A 17222-nucleotide genomic window follows, 5' to 3' on the forward strand; every position below is an offset into this window, starting at 1 on the left:
AGTTTCCCTATTTAAGGTTTGTATTTTCTCCTTTATGATGCTAGACTATAATTAAAGTGGACCTGTTAACACAGAAAACACCATTATATAACTGGTGGAAAGCTCTGGTTGTTTGAGATACAAGGCCACACAAATATTTTTTTTCATGCTATATAACCTTTCCTGCATCTAATGACATACATACAAAAGATATGCTGCCGCCACTTATACTCACCTTAACATGTAGACACTGGAACTCATCACTCTTGTCATAGCAGTCATACTTAGCATCACATGCATACTGGCGTGGGATGCAGTCACCACTCGAACACTGGAAGTCTGTGCTGCTTTGGCATTCATCAGTAGGCTTGCAATTATGGAACACCAAGTCGTCCAGGGCAATGTGATTCTAAAAAGGGGAAATGTATGCATAAAAAAAAAAATTAAGTAACATAGAATTCTCTTGCTTCACTGTATCCCACAGGTAGCTTAGACAGGTTGTGATACAAGAAAAAAGTTTTTAGATGCTTATTTATACATGTGCAGATTTACAATCATCATCCACTTATATTTGAATTTATGTAAAGTTCTAGATTATATATATATATATATATATATATATATATATATATATATATATATATATATATATATATATATATATATATATATATATATATATATAAGTAACATTCTCTTAAAATTACATACTAGATCATATGAAAATTGACCAACTCAGCTATTTTGGGATGGGTCAGGTTAGATTATAAGCTAGTGACATTACTTAGTGTCACTTAACTTAACCACTCTCAATCTGACTTAGCCTAATGTAACTCATCCTAACAGTTACTGAGGTGGCTGATCTTCATGTGATCCCAAACATATCTTTTATATAACAAGAATAATGAAATACTCATTTGGTTCACAATGATTTGGACAACTTGCTCACACCTTTCCTCTGCCATGTGTGGCCATGAAAAGAAGAGTGAAGTCTCTCTTGCCCGCAATTGGTACGTAATCTGATGACCAGTTGTTGAGAGATGATGCTGTCCACAGAATTTTTGATGGATTCCCAGCAGCCTGAATGGAGTGCAGGATTATCTTTTAGTTTCACATATTAATTTCTTTTACACTGTATCCTCTCCATACATATAAGATGGCAACCCAAGTAAGAATCAAAAGTACAACATTTAACAAAATATGTACCTAATAAGATCAAAGAATAAATAATAACCTTATATGTACATACCATGTACACTCAACATCTTCATTTATTCATACAAAAAGACACAGACTAGAGAGAACCTAAATACTATTCCATAATAAAACTAAATAAATAAAATAAATAAAGCTGGTTCAAAAACAAATAAAATAAAAAATCTTTACGTTTGTTTTAATTCTAAAGATTAAGCTACAGGAAAATATATAAATAAAGTAACTGATTTGTCAAACTTTTTACAGTATCCCATCTCCAGTATGTGCATCCCAACCTCAAAGCATCACACTCACTGCATCCTGTTCTGATTTCCTGATGAGAGTTAGAGACGATGAATCTCCATCAAAGGCCAGGTATGACCAGAAAGCCAAAGTGCAGTGTGGACCCACAGATGAAAAAGTATGGGATTCCAATATTGCCACCTCTCCTCCGTTCCCCTGCAATTTCATTTGGGATATCAAGGAATACCATTTGGAAATTTGAGAGAGGCTTAATTTATTAAGAGACAGTCAGGTAATGCAGGAAAATTATTGTTTTAAATCCAAAAGTTCAAATGTCACAAGATAAAGAACACAAAAAGCATCAATATAACATTTTTGCATGCCATTAACTCTAATTAACTAAGCATGTAAAAATATACATCATATAATCATCACACTCTGCACATATTTGTTATATTCCATTATATCTTTACTGTTGATCTTTTGTTTCTTCTGTCAGTTCTGTCTTTCTATAACAATGGAATTTCCAGTTAATTGCAAACTATTATTCTAACATTTTTTCTTACTGGAAACAATAAAATATGAAGATATTAATAAGATTGGTAGATATGCTGACCTCATCCTTGGTTGTGGTGAGATCATGGGTGTCTTTGTGGTTAGAGTGGTCACTACTGGGGCCAGGTGGTAGAGCTGGGAAGCCTGAGATGGCCCAGTGGATGGAGCTGCTTGTACTCTCAAACCATCCACACCAATCATCATCTTCAAAGTCACAGCTTGTGGCTATAATAAAACATTATTATCATCAACACTGCCATTCTCATTATCATCATCATCATCATCATCATCAGCAGCAGCAGCAGCAGCAGCAGCAGCATTACCATCAGCTAACCAACCTCCTTGCCTTCAGCCACTTTTAGTAATGGTTATAAAAGAGAGAAAAAAAATAGAAAACTATGCATAATGTTTATATATAACAGACATCACATCTAGCCAATTAAATTCAGATCACTGTTACGTATAAACAATCAACACTAATCACTACTTAAAACTTCAGTTATTTTTTTTTGCTTTGTCCTCAAGGCACCATCATTCACAATACTGTGCCAAAAATGTCTTCCAAGCCCACAGCAGTGTACTGGAGTAGTGCATGTCATTGCCTATTGGTCTTGTCAGCTCTCACTGAAATATTCTCCTTTCATCATAATTATCCCCATATTATTTTATATTTGCTTTTGTACTATCCTCTAAAGTAACTGGCACCTTTTGTGTTTTTCTCCCTATTTCTTTAATTGCCCTTGGTCCTCTTAAAAAAATAAATAAATAAAATAACCCTACTTCATCAGGTAAACTGACACATGAGTAATTCACTATAATGCAACAAAGAGACTCAAGTGTTCAAATTTACAAAGAAAAAAGAGCAAGAAAATAATGAAAGAAATAAAACTCACTGCATCCTTTCTCATCTGTTCCATCCCCACAGTCATCCAAGAAGTTGCAGGACTCAATAGGATTGTAGCATTTGCCATTATCACAGAGGAGTTGTCCAGGAAGGCATAATGGTGAGGGTGTGGTGACTTCACCTTCTCCAGGAAGCTGATTGTTTTTTGATGATTCACATGATGGTGTCATGGAAAAGTCATCAAGGAGCACATGGCCTGAATCTGCGCCACTCACCATGCCTTCCACAACAACCTGTTCACCAGACATGCTCATCAAGGATAACACACCTACACACCTTAAGTATTCCATGCAATAAATCTTGCAGTAATGACACCACTGGCAAGTAAATTTAATCTAGGGGAATATCACATTACAGAATTTCTCCTTGCATGGCAGACCAGGTGGTGTCTACATTTACTATTTAGAGAGAAATGTACATGTAACAAGATGATAAAATACACTACTTGGTGATTTTTATGACACATTTATTCACACACTACTTAAATCCTTTAAAATGGAGATCCAAATCTAAATTAATCAGGTTATGGAATAAAGGTAAGAAATAATATATAAATTCCACCTGAAGAAACTCAAGGGAAGAAAAAGAGTGGATCTGGTCACCTGGTATCTATCAGTGGCTGTTGCATTTGAAAGGTTCAGATTGACCTTAATCCACACTCCCTGCACAGAATTGTCTATTTCTGCCAGCAGCTGCATGCCTCCCTCGTAGTAAGAGTAACGCCTGTTAAATGAATACTGTAAGAAAGCTTTGTGCATTACTCACTCATGCCTCAAAAAACATTAACAGTGGAATTAAATATCATCAAATTTTCTAAATCAAATTGTTAATGAAGAAAAAGACATTAAAAAAAGTTCTGCACCAATAATAATGAGAAATTCATGCACAACATAAAACTGACTTGTAAACTCTAATGGTGTCAGGCATGTTACCCAGAACCTGATACCACATCCTGAAGAAACAGTTCTTGGTAGTGCCACGCTGGACAAGTGAGTGGAGGTGGGCCACAGACCCATTAGTGCCATCAAGCTTCAAAAAGTGTCCTGAAAAACACAGGCAAAATAAGCAAATCCAAACTGAGAAGGAAATAGCTTGTCTTACCTATAATGTGAAATACAATAGAACAATTCAGGATGAAGGACTTAATAGATGAACATAAGTTTCTCTTAAACTTACACAATAAGTACTTGGACAATGGGCATCTTTCAAATCTGCCAATTTATGGATTAGCTGAGGTATATAATTATAATTTTAAAATTACTATCTTATTCCAATTTTCTATGATGTAACCAGGTAAAAAGTGCAAGTGGCTTTAAAATACAAGTCAGAGCAATATGAAACTCTAACACTAACCATCAGAGGTGGCAAGGGAGTGGTCCAGGCTGGGCAGTGACCCAGCAGCATCTGGGGAGGCTTGGTGCACCACCCAGTTTGCAGTACTATCAATATCTTGGATCCAATATGCACACAAGCCAGATTCAAAATCACAGCGTTGTGGGTAAAGGATGCACATGATGGAGTCCTCATCCGACTGGTCAAAGCAGTCATTAGACTTATCACAGGTCTTATCCTTATCAATGCATGCTCCAGATTTGCACTTGTTTTTTCCCATCTCAGAACATGTCATGCCTTTGCAGAAAAAAGTTTCTATTAGTTTCTTAAGCAGGTATACTACTCAATTAAATGTATTTATACTGACAGTCATACAATTATATGAATTTATTACTGAATAATATACAATAATCTACTTATATCATTGTTGTATACATTGTTTTAGCACAGGGTTAGTCTTTTCTGACATGCAGAAAACATACCTCAGATTATGTAGTCACCTTTAATTCCTAAGAGACAAAAGTTTACCACAAGTGCTGAGTATGCATTATTCAAAGGAAATGTAATTATAGTTTTGGAATTTAATGGTGTAATTACCTAGTTGTTATTGTGTGTGTGTGTGTGTGTGTGTGTGTGTGTGTGTGTGTGTGTGTGTGTGTGTGTGTGTGTGTGTGTGATATCTCTCCTTGTGATAATGGTATTGCTACAAGTCAGTCCCCATACCAACCTTTAGGAGGCATTATTGGGGGAACACAGCCAACAAAGGCCACATCATCCACAGCTGCTGCTCCCACGTAGAACTCGCTGTGCCGGGCATGTACAGAGACCTTTCGGTTGGACAAGTGAGACAAGGGCACCTCGACCTGAAGTTTTACATTAAGGCAATTACTATATTATGTAAAACCAGAGCATTATTTGATGTTAAGGATGAGTATTAATATGTATTGATATTAGAAACATATGACAGATTCATGTTTTTCACCTGAAGTTCCTCACACACATGGGGCAAATACATTAGATAATTTTAAAAAGTTGTACGTCATGTAAACTGAGAAATGCACTTATAGCTTTGCTACCAATCCAGTGACACAGTATGACTTAAATCATTATGTATTATGTAAAATTTTGCATGTTGGCTAACTTCTACCTATATTTTTTGTATATTTTTTAATGATTTTTCTTTTTAGCTATACTGTGATACATCACAATTGCTTAACTTCAAGACTGAGTTCTCCATTATTAAGTCACTTTGCTATGAGTGTTAGAAGTAAAAAAAATCTTTGTACAATTGCTTAAAATTCCTGCTTGTGAATGTCATGGAAAAAGTGCAGTTTTTTGATCAACAACTAGAACAAGAAAGACTTGATATTACACATACCAAGTGCCATTTATCCCCGTGGTTTCCATCTGTCATCCAGGCTTCCACAACTTCATTTGACTCTGAGATGATTTGCACATGGAGGGAACCTGGCTGGGGACCTGATAGCCAGTACCACATTCGGAGCCGGCAAATGGTGCTGGTCTCTCCTGTATTATAAAAGTAGATTAATTATGAGAGAGAGAGAGAGAGAGAGAGAGAGAGAGAGAGAGAGAGAGAGAGAGAGAGAGAGAGAGAGAGAGAGAGAGAGAGAGAGAGAGAGAGAGAGAGAGAGAGAGAGAGAGAGAGAGAGAGAGAGAGAGAGAGAGAGAGAGAGAGAGAGAGAGAGAGAGAGAGAGAGAGAGAGAGAGAGAGAGAGAGAGAGAGAGAGAGAGAGAGAGAGAGAGAGAGAGAGAGAGAGAGAGAGAGAGAGATTTTTCCTTCCATATTGAATGGATGCCTTTTTGCCTCAGTGTTATAAAAGAAAAGACTATCTCACCTATAGCCAGAGTGGTGATGAGGTCTGTAGAGTTTTTATAGTCTCCAGGTGAGGCTGCAGTGAAGGCATAGTAGCTTGAGGAGTCCCCATGGGTGTGGTCCACTATAGGTTTGAATGCTTCCTGGTCTCCGTTGCCAAGGGGGTCGTCTCCACGTATCAAGACCCATCTGTACAAGACAGGTAATCTGAGTAAGAAATTAGTTGAAAGTAAAGTCATGAAGAGATTACATGACTACCATTCCTTTCCTTGGAAAACTTAAAATTCAAGTGTGTCCCATTCTCATCAAGCAATGCTTCTTAACACATCTAACAATATCTTCCCTTTCTTCTTACCCTCCTTTTCCTCCTTGTTCTCCATAACAATCTTTTTCTAACATATCTCTCTTACTTCTCTTCCTCCTTGTTCTCCCTAACCCATCTCCTCCTACACCTCTCCTTTGCTTCTCCTCTTCCTCCAGTTGTGCAGTGAAGATAAGGAAGTCATTGTGGGATTACAAGACTATCCTTTATTTTCTTGAAACATTTAATTTAAAGTACTTACTATCTTTATGAAATACCATCCCTAACTTATATTGTAATGACTGGATTTTATAAATTATGACATTTGTCCAACATGTAAAACAAGAGGGATACATACGTGAAAAGATCTTCTTGCTTCTCTGCACCATTCTTGATCTCCCAATTGCACAAATCTTTACCTTCAAAAGTACAATGTTCTGAAACTGAAAATACATAAAACTGCTTTAATATAAAAAACCCACAAATGCAAGATAAAGTTCCTACTCTGTACTTCATACTTTTGGGCCACCTTGTAGCCCCTTAGCAGTCCCTATGTCTCATACTTCTGGCAAATGAAGGATGCAGTTTACTTTCAAACTATGGGGGAAACAATCTTATTGCTGGTAGGTGGCCTTCTTTTAACCACTCCTAATTCAAGCTTATTCTCCGTATTAGTTTAATCATATAGCAATTTGTTAACAAAATACAAACATTGATTTTTGGTACTAATGAACTATGCCTCACTTACCACAGCCCTCCTCATCTGATGTGTCTCCATCAGGGCATTCAGCAGCAAAGTTACAGCGACTAGCCACTGGTAAACATGTTCCGTCCCTACACTGGTGTTCTAATGAGGTGCAGTTTCTGTCAGGGGTGCCCATTAGTCTGAAATATAAAGAGCTCTCTTAATTCACTACATACAAACATCAATAAGAGTACAGCTACACATATGCACATGACTACATACCCCCCTCATTTCTTTTCCTTTTACTTACTTGCAATAAGGTGTAAACACAAAATCATCCACAGCAATATCTGAAAGGTCTCCAGTGCCAAGCTCTCCTTCAACAATCAATTGGAAGGTTTGCCATGAAGGCATTTTTACTTCCACTGTCTGTTTTTCCCAGTAGTTTCCAACCTCTCCAGTTATGTTCATTAACTGCACAGACTCTGAGGTTCCATTTCTGTAGTGAAATGTAGGAATATAGATCATTACAGCTCTTACAAAATTTTACTTGCCAGATAATTATTAAGTGATACAGACTTATCTATACATTCTTTTTATACATTTTCTCCTTTATTTAAAAAAAACCCATCATTAAGAGATAAGTATTATAAATGATGACATGCCAGTCAGTTTTACATAATCTATGGCCTCCACATACTGAGGTTCACATGAAAATTAGTTTCAGATTCAAAATAATAAAATTGATCTTTGCTTTCAAACAACTCACCTCAATAGCACACGAAGATAACCAATGTCCCTGCCATACATGTGGGAGTAGAAGCTCAAACTACATATGGGGTCAGACATGATGGGGTAGGTGATGAGGCGTGCTACATTGCCAGCTCCTCCAGGAACACTCCCCTCCATGTAGAGGTAGTGGCCAGATTCATCAGATGTTGTGTGATCAAAACTGGGCCCAGTCCCTACAACATAATAGTAGCTTAGAGTAAGTTGTGTTACTTTAACATAGACAGATATTCAAATTAATATATTCAAATTATAACTGTCTATAAATTTCTTCATAACATTATTTTCACAATTAGTTCTAGTAAACTATGACAAGGAATTTTCTAAGGATCACTTGGGATAAAAAAGATTTTCAGTAACCTCTGGACCATCCATCTGTTTACTCTGACCTCTGTTCCTTTAATTCTAGGGCAGGGGCTCTCAACCTTTTTAATCTTATGTATCCCTTGAAGTCTTTCAGTATTGGTCATGTACCCCTTACCCAGCATGCAGCAGAATGCAGTCAGAACATAACATGTGCATCCAGCAATTCATCAATAAATAATAACAAATATGTCCACAAATTTATTGGTGTGTGATGACAAAAATCTACTCATAAACCTACCAGTATATAAGATCTATTAGTAAATATGCCCATGAATTCATCAGTAACAACAACAATACTTGTCTGTGAATTCATGAATTGGTCCAGGCCCTATGATAGACCTGTCATGTGCCTCCAAAATTCCTCTCACATACTCCTGGGGGTACAAATACCGAGACTGAAAACCATACATTCCATTCTCAGTTCTCTCCCTCTTGCATTTTGTTGGGTGATCCTCTACCTGACTCAGATATCCTCCCTATCACATCATTCCCTCAGATGCACAAGCTCTCTCAAGATGTTAGTTCTTTTTTTTTTTTCTTAGATAAATATGTCAGACTTTCATGTTTACTTCCAATCCTCTTGCCATCCTTTCTCTTTACCCTACACATACCACTCTAACCAATTATTTCCAACAGTCAAATCTTAAATCTTTGACTCGCATTTAGAATTTATGTGTAAGTTATAAGTTCATACTATACATGTAAGTACTGTTAGCCTTAGGCTCTACCATGGTGTCTTTTTAACTTCCATGTACAGCATACAGTAATGTTCTTTCTTCCATCACATAAATGTCTAATCAAACTATTTTCCTGCCCTACAAAGCTCTCTCTTATGCTTCCCATTTCATACTTCCTGGCACACTGAGATTTAAGCAAAGATGTCTCACCAAAGTCATTTCTTTTATTTGTTTTGTTTCCTGGAAAAAAATACTTTGATAAAAATACTGAGTAAACAGGAAGCACTTACCTTTAGTTGGTGTGGAGCCACTACCCATACTCCAATCCATGTCATCATATACTGTGTCTTGAGAGAACCAAGAGAGCCAACCATCATTTTCAAGATTGAGTCGATGGTAGGAAACACACATTAGCATCTTCTCATCCTCGTTTGCACCACAATCATCAGTCAGATCACACAGTTTTTCTTCATGTATACACACCTGGAATTAGGGAGATCCATGATATATATATATATATATATATATATATATATATATATATATATATATATATATATATATATATATATATATATATATATATATATATATATATATATATATATATATATATATATATATGTAGCTGCAGTAAAATGTGTTAATAGTACATTATTACAAATGCAGAATAAAAATCCATTGATCAGATATAGGAATATGAAACTGCAAGAAATTACTGATGCTTGAAAAGTTTTCATCTTTGATGGAAAAGCAGCTTATTGGTATAGTACATACTGAACATACAATAGAATAATACTAATGCAAGAGATGGGGGAATTAAGAATGTATTAACAGATTACTTTGATGAAATGAGTTATCTCTAAAATGCATTTAAGAAAACTTATCAAGTTGCAACATTTTGAAGTGTCAATCATTGATGCCTTACCTTTGTATGAGTGCAGTGATATTCATTAGCCTGACATCCATCCTCTGAAGGGTTACCAAAGTGGCAGTCATTATTGAATTCCATTTCATCTATAGCAAAATGGCTAGTGTACTCAGGAGTAGATTCTTTATTGTACAGAGAAAGCTGGAAGGGAATCTCATGTCGCCCAATTCCCACTTCTTCCTTGTGCCACACTCCCTTTTGCACCACTGTCTCCCGTGTGAAGAAGGTTAGGTTCATAATTTCTGTTGATGATGTGTTGAGTCGAAGGATCACATCTGACCACTTCTCTCCGCTGACATAGTACCAGAAGCTAAAGTGGCAATAGGGAGCAGAATTTTGATACCAATGGGAGAGTGCATATCCTTCTTCATTTGAGAGATCAGGTTTTGTGGCAAAAAGGTACAGAAAGTGTCCTTTCTTCAAACCTGAGCCATCCACATAGGGACCTCCCTCATCTGTCCCAAAGCTACTGTCATTAGCTCTGGCCCGTATCCAATTGAGTGCATCATCAACAGCCTCATACCATCTACAGCTATCAACCTCAAAGTTACACAATGATGGGCATGGCAATTCATCACTTGAATCCTGACAATCATACCTAAAATCACAAACACTGGTCTTTGGAATACACTCAGAGTTGGCACATTCAAACTCATCATCGTGGCATTGTCCAGGAGGTGGTGAAGTGGTGGGTGGAGGATGAACTGGTTTACACCCTGGAGTGAAAGATATGTCATCAATAGACACATCACCCTCAATTCCCTCTGACACAGTGCCTTCAATCACAATCTTGAAATATCTTGTAAATACCACAGGGATATTTACTTTCATCCAACCATACTCTTCTGAGCCTTCTGTTTCAAAAATAATCTCACTTTTCTTGTCCGTGTGTCCTGAGGTTTCTTCAGCATAAACAATCAACTTTGAGCCTTGGTCAGCTTTCATCACATACCAGAACCTGAACATACAGGCTGTGATTGCTGGATAGAAGTCAGGACTGGCTATCCTCCCAGTTTTAAATTTGACATCCTGCCCACTCTTTAAGTACATATAATACCCTGTTTCATTTCCAAAAGTGTGATCATAGTCTGGTCCAACATCTTCAGACAGTGACTCTCCTGTTCTGCGAATCCATTCCATTGTTTCATTTTCTTGTGTCCAGCTGCAGAAATCATTCTCAAAATTGCACCTTTCATTGTAGCTTTCACACAAGCTTGGCATCTCATCTGTCCTGTCTCCACAGTCATCATTGAAGTCACATATAACATCATTAGGAACACAAATGCCATTCAGGCACTTCATCTCATCAGTTTTGCAGATTGTTGCTGATGGTAATGTGCAATTCTCAAAGTGAATGTCATCAATAAGGATCAGTCCCTCTTCATCATAGTGGGTGCCTTCAAACCGTAAGCTCCAGCCAGGATCTTGTCCACCAATTATAACATACTGCTCATACCAGTAATCACCCATGTCATCCAGCTGATACCATGCTCTATATTCACTATTGTCTTTTCTCTTGACATACAAATGAAGTGCTGTGGTTCCATATAAACCCAAACATTTATAATAAAAGAACCTGATGGTGCAACCTGAAGCAGATCCTCCCAGCTGTACACTTGTGAGCTCTGCAACCTTGGAAACAGAGGCAAACCTTTCCTCCACTTTCATAACTTGCCCATTTCTACCTTCAACTCCTGGTTCCTCACGAATCCAGTAGTAACTGCCAACACTAACATCTTTCCATCCACAAGTGTTCCTCTCAAAATCACACTCAGCACACATAGTTTCGTCAGTGCCATCCTCGCAGTCTTTTGCAAAATTGCACACATAATCCAGTGGGACACACTGGCCACTCTCACACTGGAACATATCATTACATGGACCTTGGGTAGTTGTTGGCATCTGTGAGGGAGTGGATGGTAGTGGGTCATCTGACAAAGCACATGAATGAGAGAATGACACATCATCAATGGCAATCACTGAATTGCCTCTACCTGTGTAATTGAGAGTTTTTCCAGTTATAAGGAACTGTACTGGCTTATCCTCTATCAGATGTGGTATCACAGCCAATTCCTCACGTTCCCAAAATGGTCCAACAGGTCCAGCTATCTTCCATTGTTCAATCAATGGGCCATCTGATGTCTCCCTTAGTGAAACAACTAATTCACCAACATCTGGACCATCCATGTAAAAGTAGAAACGGAGTGCACAAGGGATAATGTTAGCAATTTTCCATTGCATTACTGGACTTGAGAGTCTGGCAGAAGCAGACACTAACTTATTCTGAATGTTCCCAATAGAAATAAAAGTTCCACTTGGTAAGTTTGTGGTGTGATCATGTTTAGGAATCAGGTCCTCAGAGTCTGGTGAGCCTATAAACCAATTGTCAGGACCTTCTTGGTTCCAATCACAGAAGTGGCCATCTTCAAATGAACAACGGGCAACAAATGAGGCACAGTTAGCATATTCATCATCCTCATCAGAGTAATCTCCACAGTCATCAACAAAGTCACATGTTTCAAATGATGACACACATGCATTATTTTTACACAAAAAGTAAGCACACTGTTCAGGCTTAGTGAGTGGTGTTGGAAGGAAGCAATTCTCTAGTCTTATGTCATCAACAGCTATGTAACCACTCATATCTAAGTTTCTGTTGCCTATTAATTTAAGCATGAATTTCTGATATATTCTCCCAACATAGGCAACTGTATATCTCCACTCATCACCTTGACTTCCTTTCATTGTCAGTAGCTCAACAGAGAGATCACTGATCTGAGATGCTACAGCCAAAGTACCAATGTCTGTTGAAGAAAGGTTATCTGCTTTTCCAAACATTACATACCAGAAGGTCATAAGGCAATAGGAGGCAGAGTTGAACATGAATGGGCTTTGCATGACTGCTTGGGTCTCCTCTCCTGTTTGGCCTCCCACTCCAGGCATTAGAGCCATGTAGTGGCCTGAAGGTGTCAAAAAGGTGTGGTCAACAGGAGGTGCATTAGTATTATTACGGTCACCTGAGAGAAGCATCCATGACTGTACTTCATCATTGATTCCCACATTACTCCACATACAGTGTTCCTCACCAGTATCTTCAAAAGTGCAGTTGTAGCCACACAGGCGTTCATCATCACCATTGCCACACTCTTGTATAAAATTGCACATCTGGTTTTCGTGAATACAAGTTTTTCCACCATCACAAGTAATTACACAATCAGGAATGGTTTCATTTGTACACTGATGAGCGTCTACTATCACCTGATCAAGGGCAATAATGCCCATTTTTCCCTTGCCTGAAGATGCTACAAACTGGATGGCATGAAGACCTTCTCTTTCAGTGGACACTTGCTGGTACTTCCATTCTGCCTGGATGGTTGCTTTAGCTTCCCACAATTGCTCACTTTCTACAAATGGAAGATATTTTATTCTAAGAGCAAGAGATGCATCAACTACTTGAATGTGGTACCAGAACCTAATGCATTGCTTCTTAGTGTTCATAGCATTTGTTTCTAAAATTGCTTTCGGTCTCTCAGTTGTGCCTATTGCCTTGGTAGTGTCAACATACATGAATTTTCCAAGGGGTGATCCCAAAGTAACATCCACAGAAGGAGCATAGAGATTGTCCAAATCTTCCCCTGTTGTTAAAGACCAGTCAAATTCATCATCATTCAAGTTGTTCCACATACATGTATCTGTTTCAAAGTTGCAATCACTCATAGGTTCACAGTACATGAGAGGTTTTATGTCATCTATGCCAATCACATATCCATCTCCTTCCACATTGCCCCGAAAGGCTAATGAGTATGGGGCTGAACTGGTTACTGGAAGTAAGTAACGACTCCAGCCAGAGGCAATGGGGCCAGTAACAATTACTGCTGGTTTAGGATCCAGGGTGCCACTTCGACGAATGTGTACATTTAACTGTGCTGATGGCTTTTCAAGGTAACCATTCAAATAGACTGAAAACTCAACACATGCATACTGTGGATCAATTTCATTGGTATAAATGTCAGCATAGCCCACACCTGATAACTGGAGGTAATGACCAAGTGGGGACTGGAGACTGTGATCTTCCTCTGGGTACATATCTGATTTGCCAGTAAAGTCTGAAGCTTTGACAAGCTGCCAGTCCATCTTATCTTCAAGGGATTGTTCAAAATGGCAGATATTTCCAGACTCAAAATCACACAAAATCCCAGTGTAGCAGTTCCCATAGTCAAATATGATGTCATCAATAGCAATATCACCAGCACCAGATGCTCTGAGTGTGGACTGCAGCACCATGTACTGTTCACCCTGTATTGTGAAGTGGACCTTGGCTTGCATCCAGTCATCTCCCTGCTCATTTGAACGTGTCCACACAGGTGATTTGTTGGTACTACCTGCTTTCTGAGACATGACCTGCAGCACTCCAACATCCAGTCCATGCATGTGGTACCAGAATGACAGACAAGCCCCATGAGTGCCAATATCCACAACTGGACTCTTTAGCACTGCTGTAGTTTCATTTTTCACAATGTTATTGCCACTATATATGTAATGTCCATCACCAGTAAGAAGTGTGTGGTCAGCCTGTGGACCAGTCTCAGAAGTTGGTGTTGGTCCCTTCCAAAGCTGCCAGTCTATTCCATCATCACTGTCTTGCATCCATCCACAGGTTTCACTTTCATCTTGCTCAAAATCACAGTCAAAGCTGGAAGGAAGGTGTGTGGGAGGTGGAATGGTGATGGGTGGAAGTGTGTGGATGTTGCAGTCCTCCGTAAAAGCAATGTCATCTATTGCTATGGTATAGTATTGTGAAAATGTAATATTTTCATCTATAACCAGGTCTAACATGATCTCATATTTATCATCCAAAGTATCAGGAGTTAAGGAAATTTCTTCCCAAAGGTAAAGCAGAGAAGAGTTATGGATCTCTGCTATGTTAATGAAGTCATCTTCCATCAATTTAACTATGAGTGTAGCATTTTCAATATTCTGCATTGAATACCAGAAGGTCATGCATTTATATTTGGATGGTACAACCGGTCCAAACAGTTGAGCACGATCACCCTTCTTTTTACCTTCTAGTGTTGTTTCAAGATAATGGCCGGTTTCATGATTAATGGTATGATCTACAAGAATGCCTCCTCCTTCTTTACCAGATGAAATTACCCAGTCAAATTCATCCTGCTCTGAGTTTATCCATTCACACATGTCATACTCAAAGTTACAGACATATGGCTTGGGGCATGCACCAGGAACAAAAGTGACATCATCTAGGGCAATCACACTATTGTTGTTTTTTCCTGATTTGCCCATAAATCTTACACTGTACTCTAATAAGCCTGGTAGCGTCACCATTCCCTGGAACCACATCTCAAAGGTATTCTCAGTTTGGCTCCATAAAGGAAGGAATCCAAGATCATCACTCTTATCAGCTATTTCTACCTTAAGATGTCCAAGATTATCTCCCAGCATATAGTACCAAAATCTGATGCACTGAACTCCAACCGCCTTGTAAATAGGAGAAGTGAGGAAGCCTATTTCATCCTCTGCCTTAGTTTTCAAGTAGGCATAATACCCTGTCTCAGAGTTGTGGGTGTGGTCCTTAGGTGGGAGGGCTATAATGTCTTGTGCTCCTTGTCCTCGTGTCCAAATTCCTGAACTCTCATTGCTCGGTACCCACTGACAGAAGTCAGCTTCAAAATCACACATTGCCTCATGTAAAGTGGATGTCATCTGGATGTCATCTACAGCCAGCAAGCCCAACCCCCTTTCTCTCCATACACCTTCCAAAATTATTGTGAAGTCATCATCAACTGACATTGACTTTTGATATAGTAGCCATTTATCCTCTTGGGTAGTACTCAATTCAAGAAGAGTGACATTTGTTTTTGTAGTTTCTTTCCTTTCAATAATTCTGAAGATTCCAACATTTTCACCATAGAAGTAGTACCAAAGACTCAGCACATTATCATACTGGAGTGGTTTGGACTGCACTGTACTGATGAGTCTTGCTTTGTCATTCATTTTGGCTTGTGACTCACTAAAGTCAATGTAGATGTAACAGCCTGTTCCTGATGTATGGTCAGCAAGATAACTATTTGAGGCACTGCTCTTCTTCCAGTCTTGCTCATCAGATTTATCTTGTATCCATGTGCACAGACCGTCATCATCAAAGTTACAGTCCAGACTTAAAGTTCTTTGATTGCAATTAAAGAAGCTGATGTCATCAATAGAAAGGCCAGATTGGGATTCCTCCCAGCCTGTGGATGTATCATAGCGTGGTGTGGCTTCAAACGCTAATTGATGCTTTGTGGGCACTTCTCTAGCAGTAGCAATTGCCTTAAACCAAACCTTTTCCTGTACCTCAGAGTTCACTAGATCATACAGCAGCTCTCCCTGAACCTCATCATAATAAGAGTACAAAGTCAAATTTGAACTGAGAATGCTTTCAAGGTAGAGCCAAAAATGCAGTTCGCAGTAAAATCCTGTTGTATGAGACAGCTTTGGACTATAAAGCAAGGCTGTCTTGCCATCAATACCAGCTCCACTCTCAACATACACATAGTGGCCATCAGAAGTGTGATAGGTGTGGTCCACATTAGGGTGAGAAAAGTAGCTGAAGTCACCAGCACTGATTCTTCTCCAAAGGAACATGCCAGAACTCGCATCATACCAGTCACACATATCATATTCAAAATTGCATGCACCACAGTAATCTTCATCAGCTTTATTTGTGCAGTCGTTCTGCCAGTCACACCTTTTTGATTCTGGAATGCATTCATATGCAACTCCACAGTAGAATTCATTATCTCCACAAGGTGAGGGGGGAGGTGTGTAGGTGCTACCACCAGGCAAGGAAGCATTGATTATAATGCAGCTCTCAGTAAGTGACAGATCATCAATGGCTATGTCTGAGAAGTCTTCATTGTTTGTGATTCCTTCTATAACAAACTGGAAATTAACTCTCTCTGTGGCAGTCACAATTGAACGGTCCCAGAATTGACCTTGCTCTCCTATTCTTCTAAAGGAGAGAGATTTCTCACCATGAATTTCTGTTCTTGTATAAACATTGAGCTCTTCTATGTTCTTCCCATACATGTAATAGTGAAAACGAAGCTGACAGGGAAAGTATGTATCAGAATCAACCTTCAGTGTTGGGCTAACAAACCATGCTCGGTAAATATTTTTGCTTTGCTTGTCTTCCTTGCCAGCCTGGTGTGGTGGTGCAGTAATGTACAAGTAGTGACCAGTGGTGAGGCGTAAGGTGTGGTCTGCTGGTGGTCCTGTCAGGTGGTTAGTGCCATGAACAGCTGCCTGATTTGTTCCAAATTGCCAGTCTGTTAAGTGAAAACAAAAACACCACTAAATAATACAGAAAAATAGCACTGTTACTTTCATCTTGGGTGTCTTAAAACTGAAAAATTAAATACTATAAGCAGTAAAG

At 38.7% G+C, this 17222-nt stretch overlaps 1 protein-coding gene across 1 annotated transcript in view; it reads right to left on the reverse strand.

The window, feature by feature from the left end:
• The window catches only part of LOC135090723 (MAM and LDL-receptor class A domain-containing protein 2-like), a 106691-nt gene that overhangs the window by 4132 nt on the left and 85337 nt on the right, over nt 1-17222 (reverse strand). The window contains exons 138-154 of the mRNA XM_063987746.1: nt 9788-17115; nt 9150-9342; nt 7797-7992; nt 7338-7526; nt 7091-7227; nt 6701-6785; nt 6064-6230; nt 5586-5734; nt 4935-5070; nt 4229-4504; nt 3777-3918; nt 3478-3598; nt 2865-3108; nt 2033-2196; nt 1489-1632; nt 931-1059; nt 215-388 (exon numbers count right to left, since the gene is read on the reverse strand). Of these exons, the coding sequence (XP_063843816.1) occupies nt 215-388; nt 931-1059; nt 1489-1632; nt 2033-2196; nt 2865-3108; nt 3478-3598; nt 3777-3918; nt 4229-4504; nt 4935-5070; nt 5586-5734; nt 6064-6230; nt 6701-6785; nt 7091-7227; nt 7338-7526; nt 7797-7992; nt 9150-9342; nt 9788-17115 (9974 nt within the window). The remainder of the gene's footprint in view (nt 1-214; nt 389-930; nt 1060-1488; nt 1633-2032; nt 2197-2864; nt 3109-3477; nt 3599-3776; nt 3919-4228; nt 4505-4934; nt 5071-5585; nt 5735-6063; nt 6231-6700; nt 6786-7090; nt 7228-7337; nt 7527-7796; nt 7993-9149; nt 9343-9787; nt 17116-17222) is intronic.

The sequence above is a fragment of the Scylla paramamosain genome, chromosome 35 (assembly GCF_035594125.1).
Source record: "Scylla paramamosain isolate STU-SP2022 chromosome 35, ASM3559412v1, whole genome shotgun sequence".
NCBI lineage: Eukaryota > Metazoa > Arthropoda > Malacostraca > Decapoda > Portunidae > Scylla > Scylla paramamosain.